The sequence below is a fragment of the Eucyclogobius newberryi genome, unplaced genomic scaffold (assembly GCF_026437365.1).
Source record: "Eucyclogobius newberryi isolate DKJ021-1_F unplaced genomic scaffold, fEucNew1.0.hap1 SCAF_7, whole genome shotgun sequence".
Lineage (NCBI taxonomy): Eukaryota > Metazoa > Chordata > Actinopteri > Gobiiformes > Gobiidae > Eucyclogobius > Eucyclogobius newberryi.
In genome coordinates this window covers 40,027,384-40,049,528 of record NW_027316389.1, presented here as the reverse complement: position 1 = coordinate 40,049,528, position 22,145 = coordinate 40,027,384, and the positions used below count along the sequence as shown (strand labels likewise).

Below are 22,145 nucleotides of genomic sequence, written 5' to 3'. Positions count from 1 at the left end.
TAAATGATCAAAGATGCAGGTTTTCTCTGATCAAATTGAAACATGTCCAATTTCTTGGACTTCTGTCCACACTTTTATGTCCACTTAAGAGATTACTGTATGAGTGAGTTAGCACCACTTCTGCTAGCTCCACTACAGAAAATGTAAATGTTTTGCTCGGCACATGACGCTGTCAAAAAACACAACTGCCTAAATCAAGAATTAATAATAATAACAATATTATATGAATAATGCTAATCATAATATAATATAATGAATACTATATGGCATATTTGATTGTTTGAATCTAGGTTAGAATATCCTCTCCCTCCCTCACACTCATCTCCAGACTCCAGACATCTCATGCTCTATTCACAATCAGTACAACTGTGAGCTGAGACCTGGAAGTGAGAGGCCAGCCTCAAACATGAGTTGCAATGTTTATCTCAAACTGTGTGTAATTCCCTCTGTAGCCAGTAGATGACTCCAGTAGATAGAGTCGTATTGGTTATATTATAAAAAAAAAAAAAAGGTTTTAGTTCAAAAGCAGGAGATGCCAAACTAAATATACAAGAGTGTTTTTAAAAGCAACTAACAATACAATTGATTCATTGTTGTATGTTGCACTTTAATGCCAAAGGAAATTCTGTTCCCTGTTATTGGAAAAAAACTCCTTTCTGATCCTGATTCTTCTGATTCTGACAAATAATGCATAAGATTTGTCCTTCAAGTAACATTGATCTAATTATAAAAATATATTTTAGGATATTGCTGAAATATTTCCCCCCCTGAAATAGTAGATAAAAGTCTAGTGTTTACACATTGTTCATACCAAGCTTGAACTTTAAACCCGCTCTGGACATGCTCTGGACCTGCTCTGGACCTGCTCTGGACCTGCTCTGGACCCGCTCTGGACCTGCTCTGGACATGCTCTGGACATGCTCTGGACCTGCTCTGGACATGCTCTGGACATGCTCTGGACATGCTCTGGACCTGCTCTGGACATGCTCTGGACCTGCTCTGGACCTGCTCTGGACCTGCTCTGGACCCGCTCTGGACCTGCTCTGGACCCGCTCTGGACCCGCTCTGGACCTGCTCTGGACCTGCTCTGGACCCGCTCTGGACATGCTCTGGACATGCTCTGGACCTGCTCTGGACCTTCTCTGGACATGCTCTGGACCTGCTCTGGACCTGCTCTGGACCTGCTCTGGACCTGCTCTGGACCCGCTCTGGACATGCTCTGGACATGCTCTGGACCTGCTCTGGACCCGCTCTGGACCTGCTCTGGACCTGCTCTGGACCCGCTCTGGACCCGCTCTGGACCTGCTCTGGACCTGCTCTGGACCCGCTCTGGACCTGCTCTGGACCCGCTCTGGACCCGCTCTGGACCTGCTCTGGACCCGCTCTGGACCCGCTCTGGACATGCTCTGGACATGCTCTGGACCTGCTCTGGACATGCTCTGGACCTGCTCTGGACCTGCTCTGGACCTGCTCTGGACCCGCTCTGGACCCGCTCTGGACATGCTCTGGACCTGCTCTGGACCCGCTCTGGACCCGCTCTGGACCCGCTCTGGACCTGCTCTGGACCTGCTCTGGACCTGCTCTGGACCCGCTCTGGACCCGCTCTGGACCCGCTCTGGACCCGCTCTGGACCTGCTCTGGACCTGCTCTGGACATGCTCTGGACATGCTCTGGACCCGCTCTGGACATGCTCTGGACATGCTCTGGACATGCTCTGGACATGCTCTGGACCTCATCTCTAAACTTTCGAAGCGCCTGAGGGAGTCTCAGAGTGAACCTGATTCATGAAACCCAAATGACTTGTTTCATTCACATGTTTCAATAAGCAAAGAGGTTGATTATTTTACAATTTGAAAGTAGAAATTGTTCAAAATGCACATACTGCACTGCTCACATAGTGCACTGCTCACATAGTGCACTGCTCGCACTTAGTGCGCGCACAAGAAAATCTATGGCGCGCAGAAAATAAAATTCACCACAACGGCCACCGGGGCCAATCAAGCAGGAAGTGTAAGTGTTTGACACTGAAGAAGACTCTTGTGGACAGTAGAAGACACTTGTGGACAGTAGAAGACCCTTGCGGACAGTAGAAGACTCTTGTGGACAGTAGAAGACTCTTGTGGACAGTAGAAGACTCTTGCGGACAGTAGAAGACTCTTGTGGACAGTAGAAGACTCTTGTGGACAGTAGAAGACCCTTGCGGACAGTAGAAGACTCTTGTGGACAGTAGAAGACTCTTGTGGACAGTAGAAGACTCTTGTGGACAGTAGAAGACTCTTGTGGACAGTAGAAGACCCTTGCGGACAGTAGAAGACTCTTGTGGACAGTAGAAGACTCTTGTGGACAGTAGAAGCCTTTTGTGGACAGTAGAAGACTCTTTTGGACAGTAGAAGACTCTAGTGGACAGTAGAAGACTCTTGTGGACAGTAGAAGACTCTTGTGGACAGTAGAAGACTCTTGTGGACAGTAGAAGACCCTTGCGGACAGTAGAAGACTCTTGTGGACAGTAGAAGACTCTTGTGGACAGTAGAAGACTCTTGTGGACAGTAGAAGACAGTAGATAATTAATCATTATTTCATGCATTTGTTGCTTTGTTACAAGTTACAGGTCAAATCTTGCGTGTCATTTATAGTAATTCATTAGTTCACACAAACACACCATATTTTCCTGGCCCCGCCCCTTGGCCAAATTTTAGAACCCAATGTGGCCCTCGAGTCAAAAGGTTTGGGGACCACTGACATAGAGGATAACTTCTTGGTTCACCAGTTAATGACATCGCAAGATGAGTATTTAAGGCTGGCAAAGTAATTAAACAAAACAGTTACGAAATATGAACCCACCTATGACATCACAACTGATCTAAAACCATTTTGATGTTCTGCTTTGATCAAATCAAATGTACTTGTTTCCTTCCAGAGTTTGAAGAACACGCACATGTGCAAGGGAGAAGTGGGCTTCCTCCAGGTCAAAGTGGTGAGAGCCAACGACCTGGGCTCCTCCGACTTAAACGGTAAAACTATTGCACATGACAGGTTTTTGTTTTGTGGTAAATATGAATCGTAATTTCACATGAGTCAAGTGGCAGTTTGTGAAAAACTCCACAAGAGCATGTTCTAAAACAGAATCCTCCAACTATGTCATCAATTCACAAACTTTCATCCAAAATGTATGATATAATTTACAAGCAATGAACACATTTAGGACAGTTTGAACATAAATTTAAGAGAATAAAGATGTTGTCACTTATTTTAAGTTTCGACTCTCATCCAAGAGTCATTTTCAATCTGAGAATCCAGACCGGGAACTCAGATATTTATCTTACTCTGGTAGGCCCTGCCCACTGGGCGGGACCTCCTGATCAAAGGGTGTTATTGGTTTCAACAGAAACTAAACTTTTTTTGTTTTCTATCAGTCCTTTAATGGACTATAAGCCTCCCTTATGTCCCAGGCTCACTCTCTTTGTCTTCCCTGAGGACCTGATTAGCACCCAAATGCCCTGGGCGTCAACCTCTCCAGGGATTCAAGATTCCATTATAAACAACCGGAAGGTTGAATCTCAACCCCCCATTCCTGTTTAAAGATGGTCTTTCTTTTTTAACACATATTGCCTCTTTAACTCTTTCAAACCATCTCTTCTCCTGCTCAGAATCTTCTCCTCACTGTCTTTGATGGAGTGGTTTGTGGCTTTAAGATGAAGCTGCACGGCGCTCTGTGGTCCTGAACACCAGTGTCTTCGGTGCTGATAAAGCCTCTTGTGCAGTGGCTGTTTAGTCTCACTATGTGGCGCTCTTTACACTTTTCCTCACTGCATTGGACAGAATAAACTACATTGCTCTGTTTTTGAGTCGGCATCTTGTCCTTAGGGTGAACCAGTTTTTGTCTTAAAGTGTTTCCTTGTTTAAAATAAACAGGGACTTAATGTTGTCCAAAAAATATCTGCAATTTTTCAAACAGTCCCAAGACATAAGGGATAGAAACACCCTTACTTCTCTGCTCTGTTTCCCTTTTGTCCCTTTTGTCCTGCTTTTCGGTTCTCTTCACTCTGTCTAGAGCCCAAGCGGGGTAACCACAGGCTGAGAGGGCATTCCGGACGTGTTTTTCCTCTTGTCCTCTGAGCTGGTGGGCACTTCTGGCCCTCTGAGCTGGTGGACACCTCTTGCCCTCTGAGCTGGTGGGCACCTCTTGGGCTCTGAGCTGGTGGGCTCCTCTTGCCCTCTGAGCTGGTGGGCACCTCTTGCCCTCTGAGCTGGTGGGCACCTCTTGCCCTCTGAGCTGGTGGGCTCCTCTTGCCCTCTGAGCCGGTGGGCACCTCTGGCTCTCTGAGCTGGTGGGCTCCTCTTGGGCTCTGAGCTGGTGGGCTCCTCTTGGGCTCTGAGCTGGTGGGCACCGCTTGTCCTCTGAGCTGGTGGGCACCTCTTGGGCTCTGAGCTGGTGGGCACCTCTTGCCCTCTGAGCTGGTGGGCACCTCTTGCCCTATGAGCTGGTGGGCTCCTCTTGCCCTCTGAGCCGGTGGGCACCTCTGGCTCTCTGAGCTGGTGGGCTCCTCTTGGGCTCTGAGCTGGTGGGCTCCTCTTGGGCTCTGAGCTGGTGGGCACCTCTTGGGCTCTGAGCTGGTGGGCTCCTCTTGGGCTCTGAGCTGTTGGGCACCTCTTGGGCTCTGAGCTGGTGGGCTCCTCTTGGGCTCTGAGCTGGTGGGCTCCTCTTGGGCTCTGAGCTGGTGGGCTCCTCTTGGGCTCTGAGCTGGTGGGCTCCTCTTGGGCTCTGAGCTGTTGGGCACCTCTTGGGCTCTGAGCTGGTGGGCTCCTCTTGGGCTCTGAGCTGTTGGGCACCTCTTGGGCTCTGAGCTGGTGGGCTCCTCTTGGGCTCTGAGCTGGTGGGCTCCTCTTGGGCTCTGAGCTGTTGGGCACCTCTTGGGCTCTGAGCTGGTGGGCTCCTCTTGGGCTCTGAGCTGGTGGGCTCCTCTTGGGCTCTGAGCTGGTGGGCTCCTCTTGGGCTCTGAGCTGTTGGGCACCTCTTGGGCTCTGAGCTGGTGGGCTCCTCTTGGGCTCTGAGCTGTTGGGCACCTCTTGGGCTCTGAGCTGGTGGGCTCCTCTTGGGCTCTGAGCTGGTGGGCTCCTCTTGGGCTCTGAGCTGGTGGGCACCTTTTGGGCTCTGAGCTGGTGGGCTCCTCTTGGGCTCTGAGCTGGTGGGCTCCTCTTGGGCTCTGAGCTGGTGGGCTCCTCTTGGGCTCTGAGCTGTTGGGCACCTCTTGGGCTCTGAGCTGGTGGGCTCCTCTTGGGCTCTGAGCTGTTGGGCACCTCTTGGGCTCTGAGCTGGTGGGCACCTCTTGGGCTCTGAGCTGGTGGGCTCCTCTTGGGCTCTGTGTTGTAAAGTTCTGGTCACCTCCAGCTTGTGCTGTAGTGGGTGATTAGAGCCAAAGAGCAGATACTGGTCCGTGTGTGTAGGTTTCCTTTACACTTCTATTCAGAGTTTCCCGTCCTTTCCTCTGATCGTGGAACAATCAAGAAAGGCCAAGCGGCTCTCCTTAGAGTCTTCTCTTGTAAACCTGATATGTGGGTCCACAGCATTGATGTGCTCTGAGAAGGTTCAGCTCTTGTTTCTTGATCGTAACAAATGTATCATCAACGTAGCAAAACCAAAGCTTTGGGGCAATGCCTGAAAATGAGGCAATCATTAAATAGGAATGGGGGTTTGAGATTCAACCTTGCATTTTTTTTATAATGGAATTTTGAATCCCTGGAGAGGTAGACTGCTAATCAGATCCTCAGGGAAGAGAAAGAGAGTGAGCCAGGGACAAAAGGAGACTAATAGCCCATTAAAGGACCAATAGTAAACAAAGAGGGTAGTTTGATAGAAAACAAAGAGGTTTAGTTTCTGTTGAAACCAACAACACTTTTCATCAGGAGGTCCCGCCCAGTGGGCAGGGCCTACCCTGAGTAGGATGAATATCTGAGTTCCCGGTCTGCATTCGCAGATTGAGATTGACTCTTGGATGAGAGTTGAAACATCTGAATCTTTTCTACTATAATAAGCACAACTTATTCAAGTCGAATCACAACTTAATCTGAGTAGGTTGAGTTCATGATGTTACAATGTTCTTGAATGCCTATTGTATAATAATAATAATCATTCCTTACAGTTCTTCTCCTTTGGTGTTTAATGGCGGTTGGTATCCAAGTGTTAAATTACCGCCACCTACTGTAGTTGTACGTCTTAGATGGAGGACATCTGTACTTAACACTACACTTATTCTTTCACTTCACACTCAGTGGTGGTGAGTTACCATTGTAGCCAAGCTGCCCTGGGGCAGACAGACAGAAGCGAGGCTGCCAATCTGCCTCCAACCCCTAAACATCCACACTCACACCACTGGACACTGGACTTCACACCACTGGACACTGATCACTGGACTTCATACGGGACAATGCGGGTTAAGTGTCTTGCCTAAGGACAAAATGGAATGGCAGGAATGGAACCTCGGACCTTCGTGTTGGTGGACGATAGGGCTGTGCATTGCCTCTAATCTGGCGATACGATATTTATCACATTTCACATGATATATCCCGATACTGATGACAAGGGATTTTAGCATTTCACAAAATTTAAATAATATTTTTTAACTTTGATGAAATTAATTAATTAATTGATTAATCAATATTAGATTAGATTAGCCTTAATTGACCCACCCTTTAAACAGTGCCACTGGGGCGACCTGTCAGGAGCACTGGACCATGTCCAGATCTTGAGCTGGGCTTGAGCCACAGGACCACCCTCGCTGGAGGATTGGACCTGCATGTTTTGGGTTGAATAAGCTGGAATATGCATGTGGTCATCAAAGTATCACAATACGGGCACCAGTACTGTGACTCTGAGTATCACGATATTTAGGCGAATCCTCTTCTTCTTCTTTGGTGTTTTCGGCGGTTGGTATACAGTGTTACATTACCGCCCCCTGCTGTCCTTGCACGTCTTCAAGTACTTATTTAGGTGTTTTTTTAGTGCTCAAACCACTGAGACAGGTCTAGAATTTGATGATGCTGGTGGGCGAGGCCGATGTACATTTTTGAGATTTACTGTTTTTAAAAAAAATATTCAAAATAGAGATCCAAATGTTGAACATTATTGTTATTGGAAGAAAAATGACAAACATTTTGTTGTCAAATGAGGAAAAACTAGGCAAGATTTTAGGTTAAATCTCAAATATTTGGTTAACGTTGTAAATAAGAAGTAGTAGTGTGCTCTTGAAGTTTGTCCTGCACTTAAACAGACAACACTGTGTTTTAATGGTGGGCGGCTTGTCCTTTCTTTGGCAGGTAAAAGTAACCCCTTCTGTGTGGTGGAGGTGGGGAACAGCAGGCTGCAGACACACACACTGTACAAGACGCTCAACCCGGAGTGGAACAAAGCGCTGGCATTGTGAGTGAAACAAGCTCCAATAAAATACTCTTTTTTTCTGGCACAATTTGTGAAAACGCTGAATAACAAGTGCGTTCTGACCCCGCAGCCCAATTAAAGACATCCACGAGGTCATGGAGGTTACCGTGTTGGAGGAGAACGGCGACAACTTTTTAGGGAAAGTGGCAGTGCCGTTACTCACTGTAAGGATCTAAACCAGCGCTTCTCAAATGGTGGTACTGTACATGAACTTGATCTGCTGATACAGCTCCTCCTCAGTTCTAGCCCAGCTTAATTTAGAGTGAGTAATTAGTGGTATAGTCCTAGTTTAGACCTAGGATCCAGGTCAAATGCATTTGGAAAAGTGCTGCCAAATACGCTTCTAACAATTACACATAAGAATAAAAAGAACAAATACAATGCAAAAGACAAGAACTAATGAATATGAAGGCAAGAACATGTTGTTACATAAAGTGCAACTCAGCTCCTGGCGATTCAAGCTGGGCCAAAACGTTGGCTTTTTACCACAACTTTAAAATGTAAAAGGGGCTTTACAACATTTTTTCATGTAATAAAGTAAAAAAAAAAAAAATATTGTGAAAGAAGCTCTTGGGGCTAAAATGAGACGGTCGTGTGTTGTCTGCATTTGTTTTATTCTCCCCAGAACTTTACCATTAGCTTTATGGTAAAACCCCGTTCTGGGATCTGAAAGTTGAATTATGTTCTATTGTTCATGTTTTGAAGACAGTAAATGGAATAGACATGGCACATTGTTCTGTAGCAGCTGCAGAAAAAGCGAGTTCCAGGTGAGTTCAGGAGACGTTTAAAAGCAGCAGATTTGCTGACCTCATCTCTCTAATTGGAACGTGAGGGGCTAAGTCTGTACAGCAGACAGTGAGCCAGTGAAGTCATGTGTTCACAGTCTAGTCCTGTTCTTTTAGATCTGATGGAATCGCTGACCTAAACAAATTATAAGGATCATTTTTTTGCACAAAATATTGATAGTTTGATATGTGTTTTTCCAGGTAAAGAATGGCCAGCAGATGTGCCTGTTTCTAAAGAAAGAAGACCTGGAGAGGACACACAAAGGCACTATCACCTTAGAGATCGATGTCATTTATAACAAAGTAAGTACATGTTTTATTAGCAGAGACTTGATATTAGGCCTATTCATTGTGTCATTTATTGCTTTTAAAGGTGTTTTATGTAACTGAAGGCAGCAGCATGTCCAAACTTTGAGTTCTCAGGTTGCAGCGCAAAGTTTGCACGTGGGACTGAATAAGAATAGAGAGCAGGGCCGTGGGTTAGGGTCAGGGGTCGTCTGCATATTAATTGTACACTGTTGTGGGTGATGGACCGATGCCATGGTTATTCTGTATTCACACCTAGCGGCACGTCAGAGGTAAATAGTTGTTGACCCTACGTTTATGTGACCCAAATGCCGCCTCCCGAGCGAACTGAGCGCCACGATGCCACAATTCAAACGTGGACGCGCAAATGGGCAAAACAGGAGGGGCACGCCAACGAAGCCGACAAATCGCCAGAGTTTTAAAAAACATCACGTCAAGGGGCATGTTCTGGTGATGACACGGAGCAGGGCCCAGGCTGCTGTCTTTACTTCACTCTTCACTCAACAAGGACCTTTTCATTCATGCTGATCATTTTTTGAATAATAAAAAAGATACTAAAGTCTATTTTAAATGTAAAAATCAGACAAATTCTCGGCCTTTTTTATCATAACCTAAATCTGACTTGATGATAATTTAGCCTGTTCTGTTTTTACATAGCATAAAACACAAAACAAACAGAAAATGACCAGAGAGCATTATAAAATAAATAAAAGTGATAATAAAAATCCGCGAAACAAAAAAAACAAAACATAATCATGGCTAAATTCAAATAAAAGTCCCATTAGGCCCATAATGGGTCAAATGTTATCCTTGATGTCTGTTGATGATCGTTGGTGAAGTTTCTTTGATGGCCTTTTTTCCTGCCGCCAACAGTTCATTCCAGAATCCATTTATTGTGTCCATGGCAGGAGTTTTGAGGCCCTAGTACAAGGTTCTAAATGTAGATGGCAACATTAAAAACAGTCTGTAGTGCCTCGTTCAGTTCAGTCCAGATACAACAGTCCTCCTGGAGCTTGTGAATAATGGGCACTTTGACATGGTGTTTGGTGACATTTCCAGCTAAATTCCCTCCAGACTGTGATTTGAGGCACACACACCTTCCCACTCTTCATCTGTCATAACAGTGTCACCTTCTCGTCTCCATTTGTTCTCCATACAGCAGAGGAGCTGTCTAGATTAGCAATGCTTTGAAAGAATTTAGATATTTTTCACCTTGAACGTTCTGATTTATACGCCTTGATAAAGTTAGTCAGAGGGTTATAATGATCATCACTTCATTTTTTTTATGATTTGTTTCCGACAATGCAAACCGAAGCCTCCTTTTTCTTTTGATAACTGTAAAGGTGTAAATTTGATTTGAGGAATCTTGCCTTGTCATGCTTATCTTGAGATGGTTTTATTCCACGCATCAAACAGCCGTTTGGGGATGGAAGTTGGGAATAGATGTACATTTTTATGGTTTCAATCCTTTGACTTGTATGCCATCTGAGTCCCTTTTTTGAGAGAGACTTTCTTTATAGTTTTTATCCAAGTTTTTGGATAGTTCTTTATGGAGAGCGACACCTAAATATCTATTTGACATTTAAATGAGTGAATGGTGATCGCCTGTAAGAGAGTTTTTTTGTACATTTGTATCCGGACATTGGCTCAATATCATGAAGGAAATGCTTCACATTGTGTATGAGCTTTCTAGTAGCACATCATCTGGCAACTGGCATCTGGCACACAAGGGAATTCAAAGTGCTTCAAACAACAAGAAAAATGCATTAAAATCACAAAGAAATGACAGAAATCACTAACCGATAGAAAAGAGAAGAGTGCAAAGAAAATCCTCTCAGTCAAACACAGCTAAACAAAACTGTTTTTATCTTTGATTTGAACTTTGTCAGAGTAGAACCTGTTTCACATCTTCAGTTTAGTCTCTGGCACCAGCAGGAGGCACTAGCAGGAGGCCGGTCCATGTTTAGTCCTGACTCTGGCACCAGCAAGAGGCCGGTCCATGTTTAGTCCTGACTCTGGCACCAGCAGGAGGCCGGTCCATGTTTAGTCCTGACTCTGGCACCAGCAGGAGGCCGGTCCATGTTTAGTCCTGACTCTGGCACCAGCAGGAGACCGGCCTTTAGGAGAGGCTTTATGACCGCAGTTTTCAAAGACATTGGGAATGTTCCAGATTGAAGCGACATGTTAACTATGTGAGTGAAACTGTTCAGCACAGACTTTAGAAATCTGGAGGTCACACATTGAGGCAGCATGTGGATGAACTCAGTCTGGTGATGATCTCATGGACAGTTTTGTCAGTTACAGGTGCAAAGTGAGTTAGCTCTAAGTGTCTTGGTGGTTTTAGGGTATTTTTTTGCATTGTGGGATTTATATCATTTTTAATGCCCTGAACTTTGTCATTAAAGAATAATACAAACTCATTACACTTGGATGTGGAAATGAGTTCTAACGGCAGCTGAGCTGGAGGGTTTGTTAATCTGTTTACTGTGGCAAACAGGACACGCGAGTTGTTACTGCAGCTTCCAATTATTTCAGAAAAATATCTTTCCCTAGTTCTACATAAGATTAGGTTGTACATGTTCAGCTTCTCTCTCTAAATCTCTTTTTGAACCTGGAGCTTTGACTTGCGCCATTTCCGTTCGGCCCTGTGACACTCCCTTTTCTGTGCCCTGACCCAATCATCATGTCTCCACGGCGCCTTCTGCTTATTTTTAACCATTTTAGCCTTTATAGGGGCGATGGTGTCCAGAACATTCAAAACACTAGATGTAACAGAGTTCAAAAAATCATTTACATTAGAACATGAGACATTTTCAAAGTTTATCATTTCCATAAACAGTGCACCTGTGCCATCACTTATGTGTCTCCTCTGAACAACTGCAGGACCAGCCTCTGAACAGCTGCAGGACCAGCCTCTGAACAGCTGCAGGACCAGCCGGTGGTTTGGGAGGAACAGACATGTTAAAGAAGACACAGAAATGATCAGACAGAGCAGAATCAACCACATTGACATTTGAAATATTTACCCCCTTTATAATTATGAGATCTGGAGTGTGCACTCTGCTGTGGGTGGGGCCACTCTGCTGTGGGTGGGGCCACTCTGCTGTAGGTGGGGCCACTCTGCTGTGGGTGGGGCCACTCTGCTGTGGGTGGGGCCACTCTGCTGTGGGTGGGGCCACTCTGCTGTGGGTGGGGCCACTCTGCTGTGGGTGGGGCCACTCTGCTGTGGGTGGGGCCACTCTGCTGTGGGTGGGGCCTCTCACATGCTGAATAAAGGGGGTTACACACCGCAGCATCCAAAGCATCCAGTTTACATTCAAAGTCTATGTAAATGCGCGTCGAACGCCTCCTGCGTTTTCCCCCGGCGCAATTCCTGCGTTTTTGGTGCTCTCGACGCTTTGGACGCGCTTCCGAAGGTCGTGAGCGTCCGACGCCGACATGTTCAGCTTTGTTCAACTTTCTGCGGCAGATGCGCCGCAGCAGCCAATCAGAGATGACGGTCCAGTGACGTGCTACGCACGACCCGGAAGAAGACCCAAAACAAACCCCACGAGATTAAAAACAGTCCTCAAGACACAACTCTTGGAGCAAATAATGATATTGACTAAACTCTGCTCAGCTCTGAAGTATCTGCGGGTCCCAGACGGGCCCCGGGGCCCATCACCTCCACTTATGGATTTTGTAAAGTTAATAAACCAAAGCCATGATCCAACATTAAACTCCATTTACACCACGAGAAAAGCAACACAGCACAACTCCTCCACTGAGCATGTGCAGACGCCTCGACTCCACTGAGCACGTGCAGACGCCTCGACTCCACTGAGCATGTGCAGACGCCTCGACTCCACTGAGCACGTGCAGACGCCTCGACTCCACTGAGCACGTGCAGACCCCTCGACTCCACTGAGCACGTGCAGACCCCTCGACTCCACTGAGCATGTGCAGGACGCCTCGACTCCACTGAGCACGTGCAGGACGACCCGACTCCACTGAGCATGTGCAGACGCCTCGACTCCACTGAGCATGTGCAGACGCCTCGACTCCACTGAGCATGTGCAGACGCCTCGACTCCACTGAGCATGTGCAGACGCCTCGACTCCACTGAGCACGTGCAGACGCCTCGACTCCACTGAGCACGTGCAGACGCCTCGACTCCACTGAGCACGTGCAGACGCCTCGACTCCACTGAGCACGTGCAGACGCCTCGACTCCACTGAGCACGTGCAGGACGACTCGACTCCACTGAGCACGTGCAGGGCGACTCGACTCCACTGAGCACGTGCAGGACGACTCGACTCCACTGAGCACGTGCAGGACGACTCGACTCCACTGAGCACGTGCAGGACGACTCGACTCCACTGAGCACGTGCAGGACGACTCGACTCCACTGAGCACGTGCAGGACGACTCGACTCCACTGAGCACGTGCAGGACGACTCGACTCCACTGAGCACGTGCAGGACGACTCGACTCCACTGAGCACGTGCAGGACGACTCGACTCCACTGAGCACGTGCAGGACGCCTCGACTCCACTGAGCACGTGCAGGACGACTCGACTCCACTGAGCACGTGCAGGACGACTCGACTCCACTGAGCACGTGCAGGACGACCCGACTCCACTGAGCACGTGCAGGACGACTCGACTCCACTGAGCACGTGCAGGACGACTCGACTCCACTGAGCACGTGCAGGACGACCCGACTCCACTGAGCACGTGCAGGACGACTCGACTCCACTGAGCACGTGCAGGACGACTCGACTCCACTGAGCACGTGCAGGACGACTCGACTCCACTGAGCACGTGCAGGACGACCCGACTCCACTGAGCACGTGCAGGACGACTCGACTCCACTGAGCACGTGCAGGACGACTCGACTCCACTGAGCACGTGCAGGACGACTCGACTCCACTGAGCACGTGCAGGACGACTCGACTCCACTGAGCACGTGCAGGACGACTCGACTCCACTGAGCACGTGCAGGACGACTCGACTCCACTGAGCACGTGCAGGACGACTCGACTCCACTGAGCACGTGCAGGACGACTCGACTCCACTGAGCATGTGCAGGACGACCCGACTCCACTGAGCACGTGCAGGACGACTCGACTCCACTGAGCACGTGCAGGACGACTCGACTCCACTGAGCACGTGCAGGACGACTCGACTCCACTGAGCACGTGCAGGACGACCCGACTCCACTGAGCACGTGCAGGACGACTCGACTCCACTGAGCACGTGCAGGACGACTCGACTCCACTGAGCACGTGCAGGACGACTCGACTCCACTGAGCACGTGCAGGACGACTCGACTCCACTGAGCACGTGCAGGACGACTCGACTCCACTGAGCACGTGCAGGACGACCCGACTCCACTGAGCACGTGCAGGACGACTCGGACCCGCGTCTGCTGCTGAGTGTATTTTACGGACATGAGTCCAGGGCGTCTGTCTTCAAATGTACAGGCGTCCAACTTCTTAAGACTGAAGCTCTTTAGCATTTCAGTCACAGAGATTATCAACATGCACGTTGAAATCACCTGTAATGACCAAACCATCAAAGTCTGTGCATATGACTGAAAGCATCTCAGTAAAATCATCAATAAAACTTTGGCAGTGCTGGGGAGGCTTGTATAAAACAATGAAGAGAATGGATGGAGACCGTTTTAGCTCCATTTTAAAGGATACATACTCAAATGATGAAAACACCCCAAAAGACAACCTGTGGGTCATTATTTCATCTCTAAAGACAGCACAGACTCCACCCCCTTTTTTGTTTCAGATTCAAACTTAAAGTTGGGTGGAGCAGATTCTATCAGAACTACATTTCCTTTGTTTTCATCAAGCCATGTTTCAGTTAAAAACATAAAATAAAGATTATAAGAATAAACAAAACAAAGAGACAAGGAGGAAATGAGCAAGAGGCGAGAACTTGACTCTGTTAAAAGTCAGTTTGTTTAATGACATTTGAACAAAGGTATGCTTTCCTAATGGCTAAATCATTGTTGTATCATGTTTTATTATTTACAGCTGTGGAATTAGATCTTTTACTACTAATGAGTTCCTAAAAACTACTTCAAAAGTGTTACCTTTTTGCGTCTGTTTTAAAATAGATATTTCCTTCTTTCAGGTCCGCGCTGGAATCCAAACCTTCCGACCCAAAGAGACCAAACTAACCGAAGAAACCCCCAAGTTCAGTAAAAAGGTGAGAAGTTCAGCCATGTTGTTTGGAGATAATTAGCAGTGTTGGCTTTTGGCCTCAATGGATCCAACCAATTAGTCTAATTTCTTAAGGTTTGTTCCTTCTGCAAAACTCATAAACATAATGTCCTTATATGTATTTTGATTCAAACATCCTGCACTGATCTTGCTTTAGGTGCTTGCCCAGAACATATATCGTGTCCGGAGGATTAGCACGGCCGTTCTGTACACGCTGCAGTACATAAAGAGCTGTTTCCAGTGGGAGAGCAAACAGCGCAGCCTCATTGCATTCTTGGTAAGTCCACGGCTAATGCTAACAGTGCCTTTAAGACGCTATCGTTTAGTTAGTTCAGCACTTCTGTCCAACTTTACTTTATTGAAGAGTGTTATTATTGTTTTTATTGCGAGTATAAGAGTTTTAGTGTTGTTTTATTATTTACTTCAGTTTCTGTTCCTAATCTGTGTTGCAACCCTAGAATTTCCCCATTGTGGGACAAATAAAGGTTTTCTTATCTTAATGTTGGCAGAGAATGGAATAAATGGGAATGGAATGAGCAATCACAAATAAGTAGTTGTTTTGACATTAACAATGACCTCTGTGCTGTCCATATTCCACATATACAGTCAGAATGTACAAACACCTATAAATCTTATGTTCGTACAACCTTTTGAATAACAAATTGAAAGACGTATTATGAGCTGTATTTACGGATTTCATACGTTGCAACAATTTAAAATGAAAAATGTTTTGAAATATATTTTGATTGGTGAAAAGTCCTGAAAATGTCACCTATAACTGAACTGAAGACATAAAGCTGAAAGCACGGCCACGCCCTCCTGGAGTGACTGATTGTTCATTACATTTGCCACTGAATAATAAGTCAAGGCAAATGTATTTATGAAGCAGAATTCATTCACAAGCAACACAAAGGGCTTCACAAACATTCAAATATAAAACAACAATGCATCTAACAATATAATAAACAGACAAAATATATAACACATACGTAGATTTCATGTAAATGCTGAGGTGAACAGCCAGAAAAACAAACACAAAACGGAAACACAGCCTCGCTCTGCTTGAGCCAGAAGACTTATATATATGGAATAAGCATAAATATTGCAGCATGTAACGCCTTTTACTCCAGATGTACATTTGTGTAGTCACTTCTATGCCTCGCTGCCTACATTCAAGTGCCATTTAGTCCAAAGTTGATCAAATATGTCTCTCTTTAAAAAGGGTTGAATTCCAAGTGCTGGATTTATTGTGCCAAACTTTAAGTGAAAAAAATATTTACGGTGAGGAACGTCCAAAAACCCAAAAAATACTTCCAACGTGGAGTTCCACTTTAACTCATGTCTCCTTTAACAATCCCAGACTCTCTGCACCCCCGTTACCCTCTCTGTGGCTGGTGACGGACCCCCCCAGCCAAGAGCCACTCCCCTTTATCCTCACTTGCCCCTCCCACTGAGCAACATATATGGATAATGGTCCATTTCCAAGTTTGTTTCCGTTTGTCTAATGTCTGTTGTTATGTCCGTCCGGTCCTCGATCGTTAGTGATGTTTGTGTCCACCATTTTCTTGTGATGTTCTTTTTTCCTGCCGCTAAAAGTACATCCCAACGGTATCTATATCTTATCTTATCTTATCTTCAACACCAGCACAGTCCCAGGACACGTGACAGTGGTTTTCCTCCTGGAGCCACAGTTTCTTCAACTGTTGCATTTCCTTGTGAATAATGAGCACTTTGACCTGGAGTTATAAAATGCGTGACCCATTTTCCCAGCAAAATTCCCAAGGTTACTGTACTTTCTCTTTGCCATTTGTTTTGAGTATATTCAGTAGAGAAGCTGTTCAATTTAGGAATGTATTGATATAATTTAGATATTATTCCCCTTGAAATGTCTGATTTATGAGCCTGTTTAGTCATTTTACCTAAACAAGACCAAATACAAACCTCATTTCAATCTTTCTACAAAACATTTCTTATAGAAATATATATAGATATATGTCTATAAGAAATGTGAGAGATGTCTTTATTGTTTTCTGTGAAAATTAAAGCTTGTTAAAAGACACAAATCAAAAGTCTGTCTGAACATGGTTTGCCTTTTCTGTCACGTTGGAGCAGAACCTCAATAACCCGAGCTGCTCATCTTCTCCCCTTGAAAAAGCCTGTCTCCTGATTGCGTCCCATGTGTATAAGAGTTGGACAGGTTTTATCCTCGGCAGTAAGCCCGCTCAGCTCCGCTCTCTGATGACACCACAGAGCGTCTGAATGAATGTTCCACAGAGCATTTGTACATGAGTGTGTTAGCAAAGCCGCTAACCCTGGGCGGCCGGGTGTCGGGCTGTGTGCAGGATCAGCACAGACCAACTCTGAGTCCTGTTCAAATGTCTGACTTTAGCTCTTTGTAATGAGCAGCTCTGAGCACCATGTAGTCTACTGTCTGCAAACCCGTGTTTAAATCACACATTTTCGACTTTTGCGACGCTCATTTAGATTTTGCTTCATAAATATCTCCCCACAATTGCAAAGAAAACGTAAATGCTATACATTCTGAGATATGTGGTTCCATCTCTCATTTATGGAACGATAAATACTTATTGTGACAGACCTTTGTGCTTTTCTGGACATCAAAAAATGCTTTAATATTAAAAGACATAAAAGGTGTATGTTTTTTACACATCTGTTGGACTGCCATGATAATGTTTACTCTGAGTGTCATTTATCTATTTTTATTGTTATTTTATTCATTTTTGCTTTCTTTGTGCCTGTGTGTTTTGTGGGTTTATCTCTGTTTTATTTGATGGTGCGCTTGACAAAAGCTACACGCAGGATTAGCCGCATAACTGATGACAAGGCGTCTGGGTAAAGGTGTGTGGACTTAAAAACACAAAGGAGCACTTCAGCATGACCACCTGACGATGTCCTCCAGGGGCTGTGCTCTTATAAAGACGCAGACGGACTGAACATGCAGGATTACTCAAACATGCAAGGACGAAATGTAACTCCTCGTATGGTATTGATGAGGGAACAGTATCATGACCTGGTTGAAGCTGAGAAAAAGCCTCAGATCGGCTGCTAATCCTCCCGTCTGTCCCGGGTGTAAAGGAGCGGTGGCGTCTGGCCAGCGCAGGGGTCGGTTGGCGGTCGCAGACAGGGCGTGTGTGGCGCTCTCCTTTCACACCGTAGGCCTCTTCTCTGTCTGCGGCGGCTCCTCATTACATATATACCTGGCCGATCCCGCAGGCCACACCGTCACACGGGCTTTAGAAGGGCCCGGCTTTAGAAGGGCCCGGCTTTAGAAGGGCCCGGCGTGTAGACGGCAAAGACGCAGGACAATGGAGCGATTGTGTGCGGATGAGTGGGAGGAAGCTGCATTACACCAGGACAAAGTATCAGACAGTAGAAGATACAGCGCAGACAAATGCTCACGCAGGACCAAGACTTTCATAGTATACTCTTTTATAAAAGAAGAGATACCGAAGCAAAAACATGTATTGTCTCCATGGAGATGTTGCCTGGAATGTTCCACAGTATTATCGGTCTTATCTAAATGGCTGCTGAAGTTACAATATCCAATATGGATTCAATGAAATGATAAAACTGCTTTAGGTGTAGATTAGACAATGTTGTTTGCAGGTGAAAGATCAGAAGTTGAGAGCGCAAACTGAGCCCAGAATATAGTCATAGTGTAGTAATGTCTTAATAAAGTCTTAAAAACCCCAAACCAACAATGAAATGTCTGTATTTATTTCTGGAGATTTCTATCCAAAACAGTCCATCACTAATACAGTTATAAGGCTCTTCTGTGATTGATAAATGCCCAAAAACTCATGTTGATAGAGGGTTTTTTGCAGTGTAGAAGCAGACTTCTATCTTGGAGAAAACTTTGAGGGACATTTGGGTAAAAGCCTTGTTCAGAGGAGCAGACTAGAGCAGAGGAGAGGCAGGTACAGGCAGGTGGTCAGGTGACGGGTCAGCGGGACAGGGCTGCTCGTCCTCGTCCCATAATTAGATTCTCTGTAGGGGACAGGAGCCTGAGCACTATCACACTCCGCTCTCACCTGCTGTTTACAAGTGCAGAAAACGACTTGTGCGCCATTCCTCTTGACACATATTAAATCATTCTTTGCGCATGTTTGTTGTTGTAAACCGCTCGAAAAAATACCCGAACCCAAAGATGAAAACGAGAAGAGTCGGAATGTTTCAAAGAATCACAACTAAAGCCATACTTCTCCCGGCCCCGCCTCCCAGAGCGGTTCATGTTCAGGTCCTGACTAAACATAACTCATGTTTTTAATAAATAAAACCTAAATCATACCTGGATAAAAAGGCACTCAGTAATTGCACGTGTGAATGGCTTTTTCTGCTTTTATCTCACTTCTCTGCAAAGCCTCTACGCTGCATCTTTATGTAATGCATTACTAACGTTAGATGCATTATGCACTGGAAGTATAATACGTATATACTTACATAATACTTATATACTTATATATAATACTTGGCTCAGTGTCATTAAACAGGAAACAGCTGATTCTAATGTGTTCTAGCTTATAGCACATACGTTAGCATTAGTGGAAACAGCGTTTGAACAGAGGGGCGGAGCCTATTGTAAATGTGTTTAGTGGAAACCGGAGGACACGGGGAGAACATGCAAACTCACACAGAAAGGCCCTGCGCTACCCGGGAATCACTACCATGCCGTTTCTCCTCCTCTATCCCCTCTCTGCACCATCTTCTCTCCCTCCTCTTTCCCCTCTTCTCTCCCTCTTCTTTCCCCTCTCTTACCCCTTTACCTCCACTCCTCTACACCTCCTTCTCCTTCATTGGTAATAGTCGTAGCGTGTTGACGTGGCGTTATCTTTAGGCAGAGGGAAGAGGAGAGAACGTTTGGACGATGCAGGATTCTCGTGGTAATGTTGAAATATCAGGGGCACGAGACGCCGAAAAAACTTGATTCATTTGTTGTTCATTCAAAATATTTTCTTCATCAATTACAGTTTAGCTCCCCTTCTACATTAGAAATGCAAAAACTCTTTAAAAAAAGAGAAATGACAAAAGTCTCATTATTGTAGAATATCTTGTGCATTATTATTATTAGGCCCGAGCGCCACAAGCTGGCGAGAGGCCAAGTAGTTCCGTAACGATGCGAAAAGTGCGGATATAGTAACACTTCCATAACACTCACTAACGCACTCCTCCTCATGCACGCCCCGTGCATACTAATTAGTTGTAAACGGGCGAAGCGCGTGCAAAAGCGCTCGTTTGCGCTAAGTAGCTCACGAATACGTCCCCATGTCTTGCATGTTCCGTGCTTATAAGCATGTAATGCAAACATTTAACATTATTACTGTATAGAGCGCTTTCCCAAAATGTATAGTTTATGATATTTGAAATGGGAAACATTGTTTTCGCATTGGAATATTATTGGCTTGAGCCATTCCATGTTGAATCAAAGTGCCACCGCCATGTTTTACTTTTTTTTTTCAAAATTGTATTTTTTGTCCGATCGAGCTCAAAACAACACTTTTTGCATCTAAAGACATTGAAATTTAATAAACATTCAAAAATATGTTGATATTCCTTATGGTCTCCGCGTAACACGCCCTCAAAAAAGGGTTCATTTCTGAAGCCGCAAACTGTAGCTAGAATTTCAGAAATTTCCCAAATGTTAAATTTGCTGCCGTTTGCGCAGATAAAGTCCAAATTGCGTCAAATTAGAATCAGTTGTTAAACTCTTTGCCCTAAACCTACTTGAAGTGAAATAAATTCATTTGGCGTGACAGCGCCCCCTACAGAGTTAAATAAAATTTTATATGGAGGGAAAAAATGTTTAGTTTTGCGAAATGTTACGAAATTTGACACAAAATTCAACTTTGGCATCCTGATCAAAAAAGTCAATGAGACTCATGTCATATTTGTTACGGCTTTGCCATAGCGATGACAGAAACTTCCCATATTATTCCAATGGGGAAATAGCCAGATCTCTGAAATATGAACATGCTGAAACTTTATATTTTTACGAACTCCTCCTACGGCGTTAGCCCTATTAAAGTGAAATTTGGTGAGACTCATCTTCGGGGTTGGCCCATCAAAATTTATCAACATTTTTATTCTAAGAGTCATGGTCTCTGTGCGGCAAAGCCGCACATTTTGCCAAGAATTTAAAAGGAAATTGCTTTTTGAATGGGGACCACAACATTTAGTTGTCCCAAAATGTATCAAATTTTGCACAAAATTCTATTTTGGCATGCCAGTAAAAAAGCCAAAAACGCCCATGTCATTTTGTTACGGCGTTGCCGTAGCGATGACAGAAACCTCCCATGTTATTCCAATGGGGAAATCGCCAGATCTCTGAAATGTGAACATGCTGACATTTTATACTTTTACAAACTCCTCCAAGGGCGTCTGCCCAATTAACCTAAAATGTCATGAGACTCATCTTCAGGAGTGGGCAATCAAAAGTTTTCAAAATGTTCATTTTAAGAGCCACGGACGTTGTGCGGCGGAGCTGCAAACTTTCCCCTTCATATATAAAGCAAAGGGGAGAAGACGTCACGGATTCAGCAGTAGGTGTAATAAAAGGAAAATTGTGGCGGCGACGTGGCGAGGGCCGATCATCGCCGCTTGCGGCTATATTTATTATTATTATGTGCATTATACATTGTTTTGTTGGAGTTTGCAAAAAGGCACCTGAAGGACTCGCAGACCATGAGAAACTAAAATCTCTGGTCTGATCAAGCAAAGATTGAACTCTTTGGCTTGATAGCAAGCGTCATGTCTGGAGGAAAGCAGGCCACGCCCATCTCCTGGACAGGTCAATCCTACAGTGAAGCTCGGTGGAGGCAGCATCAGCTGTGGAGATGTTCTTCAGCACTAGGACCTGGAACAGTCAGGATCAACAGAAAGATGAATGCAGCAGTTACAGAGACATCCATGATGAAAACCTGCTCAAGAGGCTCTGGAGCTCAGACTGGAGCCAAGGTTCATCTTCAACAAGACAATGGCCCTCAGCACACAGCCAGGAGATCAAGAGAGTGGCTCCAGGACAACTCTGTGAATGTCCTTGAGGGGCCCATAGGCCAGACTTGAACCCAAAAATTGGGATGTTTTATTTTTTTACTCGTTCTGTTTTTATTTAAATGTCATCTGTCATTCTTTAAGTCTTGTTTTCTCTTGTGTCCTCTCTGGTCTTGTTCCGTTTATTGTGTTTGATGTTAAGTGCTTTTATTCTGAAAAAGAGTGTTCTATTATAGATTGTTTGTGGATTGGGTTTTGGCCAGCTCCATCCAGATATGATCAGTCCTGTCTTTTTGTTATTACGTATCATTTCACTTGTGCTTTTTTTGTTTGAAATGTCTAATGGGATCTAAATATGAAAGTTTCAATCAACACTGCTAATTAGGGTTCAGTTT

General features: G+C 45.2%; 1 protein-coding gene across 1 annotated transcript in view; it reads left to right on the top strand.

Moving 5' to 3' along the window:
- mctp2a (multiple C2 domains, transmembrane 2a) overlaps window positions 1-22,145 on the top strand; it is a 151,596-nt gene that overhangs the window by 69,066 nt on the left and 60,385 nt on the right. Inside the window, exons 11-16 of the mRNA XM_072435032.1 lie at window positions 2,918-3,011; window positions 7,315-7,417; window positions 7,506-7,599; window positions 8,422-8,523; window positions 14,654-14,728; window positions 14,900-15,019. Of these exons, the coding sequence (XP_072291133.1) occupies window positions 2,918-3,011; window positions 7,315-7,417; window positions 7,506-7,599; window positions 8,422-8,523; window positions 14,654-14,728; window positions 14,900-15,019 (588 nt within the window). The remainder of the gene's footprint in view (window positions 1-2,917; window positions 3,012-7,314; window positions 7,418-7,505; window positions 7,600-8,421; window positions 8,524-14,653; window positions 14,729-14,899; window positions 15,020-22,145) is intronic.